Source organism: Gossypium hirsutum, chromosome D10, assembly GCF_007990345.1.
Source record: "Gossypium hirsutum isolate 1008001.06 chromosome D10, Gossypium_hirsutum_v2.1, whole genome shotgun sequence".
Classification (NCBI taxonomy): domain Eukaryota; kingdom Viridiplantae; phylum Streptophyta; class Magnoliopsida; order Malvales; family Malvaceae; genus Gossypium; species Gossypium hirsutum.
This window is the reverse complement of record NC_053446.1, coordinates 6,319,444-6,325,156: the sequence shown is the minus strand read 5'-3', so window position 1 is coordinate 6,325,156 and position 5,713 is coordinate 6,319,444. Positions and strand designations below refer to the sequence as shown.

The window sequence follows — 5,713 nt, the reverse complement described above, 5'->3', positions numbered from 1 at the left end:
AATATATCCGAATTTAGAAAAAAAAATCTAAACAAAAGTCTTGTATGATGGGACTTAAATTTACTTAAGACGGAACTTAAAGTTAATATCTCAAAGTTCTAAAGGCATTAACCTTAATATTGAGTCAATACTTCCTGACCTATCAAAATTTATATCAACAAAAAATAATTTAAAATTATTATTTTGTCCACTATTAACGAAATAAAGAAAATAGAATTATTATTATTATTTCACCATACACTAAAAACAAACTACTATGTGCAAAAAAATCCAATAATAAATATATACATGTTATGACTTGAGAGACTATAAACCAACACAAATACAAATACACGTGTAATTGCTATAGCTAATGAAAACTCGTTCACGTAATATTCCTTGGAAAAAGATTAGAAGAAAATAACCCTTTGTTTATTAACTGTTCATTCATTATTCTACACATGCAAATACCCTGTTCGTTTTTTTTTCTCTATATAAGAACCCCTAATTTGTTACGTGACTCTACACCGAAAAACATTTTAGATAGTTCTTGAGCTTTCTTCCATATTTCCCGAAAGCAAGGAACATATATTTCTTTCCTTTGTTTTCCAATCTTGTTTCTTTTTGTACTTTGTTCGGTTTGGTTTGGTTTTATTTCAGAGAGAAATGGCTGGGATTGTTGTGATTTTTGATTTCGACAAAACTATTATTGACTGTGACAGTGATAACTGGGTTCTTGATGAATTGGGTTTCACCGATTTGTTCAACCAGCTTCTTCCTACCATGCCTTGGAATCCTCTCATGGTATACCATAACTTAAAATTTAGACAACTTAAAACTAACTAAAACTTCAATGCTTAAACTTTAGACAATTTCGTGTTTTGTTTATGTGGCATAAAATTGCAGGACAAGATGATGAAGGAGCTTCATGCTCAAGGAAAAACCATTGATGACATTGTTGAGGTTCTGAAACGAGCTCCTATCCATCCTAGGATAGTCCCTGCCATTAAAGCAGCTCATGCTTTAGGGTATTTTTTCTTACTATGCTTCTTTTTTTTTTCTCGACTATAAAACCATCGTTTGGTGATATAGGAATTTAGAATGGTGATCAAGTTGTTGTTGCAGGTGTGAACTCAGGGTTGTTAGTGATGCAAACATGTTCTTCATTGAAATTATTCTGGAGCACCTTGGATTGAGGGAATATTTCTCAGAGATCGACTCCAATCCTAGCTTTGTCGACGAAGAAGAGAAACTAAGGATCTTCCCTTATCATGATTTCACCAAGAGTTCCCATGGCTGCAATCTCTGCCCCCCAAATATGTGCAAAGTATCATTCTTTTTTTTTCATCACTAATGGGAATTAATTTCATTACTAGTTTAAAATTACCTCCAAAACCATCTATCGGACCAAGAGATTAGTTTTAATGGACTCCTGAACTTGCGGGTGTTAAGATTATGCATATGTTCTCTAAAAGAACATAGGATCAACCAACTGAACAAAACCTGATTCGTTTTTGGATTTGTTGACACCACTTTATTAAAGTAATGTTCCATATGGAAAACATAATCTTGACATGGTTAAATAAATTTTCTTAATTATGTGATATTCACAAATATGATGCCAAAACTTGTTTTCAACATTTTTTTTCCTGGTTTGTGGTTGGTGAAACAGGGGAGGGTGATTGAAAGGATTCAAGCTTCTTTAGAAGGGAAGAAGAAAATCATATACCTTGGAGATGGCAGCGGAGATTACTGCCCAGGCTTAAAGCTTGGAGAGGTAGACTACATGATGCCAAGGAAGAATTATCCAGTTTGGGATTTAATTTGCAGGAACCCAATGTTGATCAAGGCTGAGATCTATGAATGGACCGATGGTGAAGAGCTAGAGAAGGTTTTGCTGCAACTAATCAACATGATTTCTCTTGAAGAAGACGATGCCAATTCTTCCCAATTCATCTCCGTTGACTGCAAATTGCAGACCATGTCGGCATCCAAAAGTGCCTTCCCTCATGCCCTCCCGGTTCCTCAGTAGATCGTTGCCATTGCTCATATATATTATAGCTGAGTTGGTCGAAAGGGTTTTCATTGTTCGGCTGCTTTTTTTTCTTTTTTCTTTTTAAATATGAAGTGTGTGTTTTGAGATAACTCTGAATAAACTTTGCGAATATATGATTGCAAAGTGTTGCCAAACTAAAGTTTCTTATTACATGTGCTGGCTGTATCATTGAGTCGAATCGAGGTGTAACTCGTGAAAAGTTATTTGACCCAAAACTTAATATTTGAAGTTTGGTTGGAGTTAGTTAAGTCAATAAGTTGGACTTGTTTTGTAAATAAGATTTGAAATTATTATTAAATAAGTTTTTTTTCGAAATAATTTTTTTTCTGATGAATAACAATAACAGGGTAAAGTTTGAGCAACAAATGTGATTAACGAGACTCAAGCACAAGTCACATCTAGAGCAGTCAATACCCTTAATCATCAAGTCATCACATATGAGATTCTTCGGAATAAAATTTAAATCTAAGTATTATGCTTTATGTTTAAAAATATCCATTAAAAATAAAATATAAATTACTCTATACCCAACATTTTAAACTCAAAACTCAAGCCGGAATTGGTAATGATAAAGTTGAATTCCAAATAGGTGCATGGTTTACACCCTTAAATGTCGATGAAGTGAAATTATGAAACAGCACTGACTAATGCCGGGGGATGCTATAGTGGGACAGGACGATGTGATTAGTATAGAACTACATTAAAAGCAAATTAAGATGATACTTTATTCTTTCTTTCTTTTTAAGTAAGATACTTTGTTTTACACTAAAAGTAATAATATATGGACTACAAACCAAAAGGCAACAGCAAGCTTTCCCCACCGTTCTGTGATTATTGATTTTGTAGCACTAGTCGTAGCTTCACATATATGGATAGCAACAGGTCGATTTTTACCCCTTTCACTCAACTTCATTTCCAACCTTAATTTATATAATTCTTTTTACAAAAATAAATAAAATATATTATAAAATCTTAAAAGTGTTCAAAGAAAATAATAAAAATATATATTTAGTTAAAAAATATATATTAATAATATTTTTTTTTTTGAATTTATATATATTAATAACATTCTGGACAAATTTTTTTATAAAATTAAATTTTTGAAGATTATTTTGATTATTTTTTATTTTTTTATAGGGGCCAATTTACATATTTTTAAAACTATCAAGGACACAAGGGTATTTATATCAATTTATTATTTAAATTATTCAAGTTGTAAAATTCAACTCGACTCAAACTCGAAAAATTGGATTATTTATTCAAGTTTATTTGAAAAATTGAATGACTAAATTCAACTAACTCGGAATTAAAAAAATCGATTTTTTGAATCAAATCAAGTTTTGTTCATCCCTAATTATAGGACATGAGATAGTGGAATAATGGATTACTTCGGGAGTTTTTTTAACTCAAAAAAGGTGAAAGTTATCTCTTATGTACCAATTGGCCTACTAGACTCTGAGGAAAAAAGAGTTTAGCACTTTTTGAAAGATGGGAAATAGTGTCAAATACAATTACCATATTTTTGTTAACCACTTGCTTTCTACACTCATGAGGAAACTAGTAAAAACCATGAGTCATATGGGAAGCTTTTTGAGGAATTGTGGTAGGTTAAAGGGACTCTTGAACTTTCAAACTTCATTTGGAGGGCTACATACAACACCCTTGTTACTTTCGAGAATCTTCGATTCTGACATTGTCATTTTCTGTCTAAGTGTGCTCAATATAATTATTGTGAAGAGGCATTAGAGGTTTTTCTTTTCTTTTGCCCTTTTGCTCAAGTTGTGTAAAAGGCATCTTTTTTTACCTATTGTCCGAGCCTTATTGATTTTTTAAGCTTTCAAGATTGATGGGTGAAGGTGTGCAACCTTGTCTTTAATTTAGGGCCTTTTTTGTTATAAAAGTAATTTGGTTTGAGTGTGTTGGCATTTTGGAAGGCTAGAGATAATTTTGTATTTAAGGGTTAAAATATCAATCGAAAACTAAAAAGAGATAACAATGGTGTTTGGCAACTAAGAAAATAACAAATGAAAAGAAAACAACAATAGAAAATGAATACTGAATCATCTTGCATTTGCTTTCTAATAGAAAACACTTATATACAAGCCTTTACAAAATCAATAATTGTTGTGTAACAGCAACTCAACTAAATGGCAACCATTCCAACCACTCTAACCAATAACTCTCTAATTGCACTCTAATAATATACTAACAACACCATAACAACTTCAAATGTTACTGGAGTTTAGTACTCTAACATCCTCATGGTCTTTTGAACCTTGTTGATCTTGATTAACATTAGAATAAGTTAACACTTTAATGTGCATCTTGAAGAAATCAAACCGACTTGGTGTAACAAGTTTAGTAAAAATATTAGCAAACTGTTCTATGGATCGAATGAAATTCAATTACAAGTTCCATCTAGCAGTTTTTCTCTGACAAAGTGCAGGTCAATCTCAACATACTTAATCCTAGCATGATGTGTAGGATTAGCAGCCATAGAAGCAGGAGATGTATTTTTCTCATACACAATTGGTACTTATGAAAGTTGCATGCCAATCTCTAATAGCAAATTTTTAAACCCTCAACAACTCAGCCACAACTAAGCCTCGATGCTTTCCTTCTGAGGAAGACCTGGAAACACACATTGTTTCTTAGCACACCAAGCAACATGATTATTGCCAAGATACACACAATAACCTGATGTAGAGCTCCTAACATCAATAGTCGATGCCTAATTTGCATTCGTATAACAAACTAACCTAGTGGAGCCATGCGTATAATGCAACCCATAGTCCAATGTACCATTGAGATATCTCAAAACACGTTTTACTGCTTTCCAATGAGTGTCCAATAGGGAGTTCATTTTTTTGTTGAGTTTATTAATAGAATAAAAGAGATCAGGCCTAGTAAGAAAGATGTACTACAAGGTCCTAACCACACTTTTATAAAGTTGATTGTCTTCAAATGGGCTTCCATCAAACAAGTCAAAAACATATTTTTTTTGTCTAACTAAAAAAGAGACCTTGTGGTATGTAATGAACTTTAACCCTAAGGAAAAATGAAGGTTACCAAGATATTTCAACAAGAAATTGGCATTGAGTTGTTGAGCAACTTCATTAATCTCATCTATAAAGCTTCTAATCAACACAATATTTGTCGAAAAATTTAGTTTGAAAATGATTTTCTTGCACAACCGAAAATAAACTTTTTGAAAATCGAGCTAATTTTTAACCAAACAATCTTCTCTACTATTCTCGTAACATTAATTGCTTCGAATGTGGGCTTGAACAATTCAAATCAAACACAAAACTAGAAATAGTTTTATTTACTTCTAGTGTGAGAGCAAAATCTCTCTCAATAGAAACTGACAGAATTGTTATTCCAAAAAATAAAATTAATACTTAGAGAATAAACTTTCAATATTTTAAGGAAGAATAACAATATCTTAAAGTTGTGTGTCTAGCCCTATAGGTGCCATATATTTATAGAGAGAAAAGGCAAAACCCTTGTTGAATTGTAAAAGTTTATTTCAATAGAAAAACATACTCCTAGTCTAACTAGGAATATGTGGGGCGGCAACCCTAGTTAAACAGATTAAGGTATACGAGTCACACATACATAGCCCATCATCCATTTAATATTAAGGTATGTCACACTTTGAACGTACAATAAATAAAT

General features: G+C 32.1%; 1 protein-coding gene across 1 annotated transcript; it reads left to right on the top strand.

Moving 5' to 3' along the window:
• Positions 1–447: 447 nt before the first annotated feature.
• On the top strand, positions 448–2,350 carry LOC107916354 (inorganic pyrophosphatase 1). Its single transcript, XM_016845613.2, has 4 exons — positions 448–783; positions 886–1,007; positions 1,105–1,306; positions 1,652–2,350. Exons 1-4 carry the CDS (start codon positions 646–648, stop codon positions 2,009–2,011), a joined length of 822 nt encoding a protein of 273 aa, XP_016701102.2. The 5' UTR covers positions 448–645; the 3' UTR covers positions 2,012–2,350.
• Positions 2,351–5,713: the final 3,363 nt, after the last annotated feature.

Bases quoted from the DNA above. Each gene is read 5' to 3' on its own strand.
- LOC107916354 (XM_016845613.2), top strand. From the start codon at position 646: ATGGCTGGGATTGTTGTGATTTTTGATTTCGACAAAACTATTATTGAC. The intron at 1,008-1,104 runs GTATTTTTTCTT...TTGTTGTTGCAG, and splicing joins AAAGCAGCTCATGCTTTAGG to GTGTGAACTCAGGGTTGTTA. The intron at 1,307-1,651 runs GTATCATTCTTT...TTGGTGAAACAG, and splicing joins GCCCCCCAAATATGTGCAAA to GGGAGGGTGATTGAAAGGAT.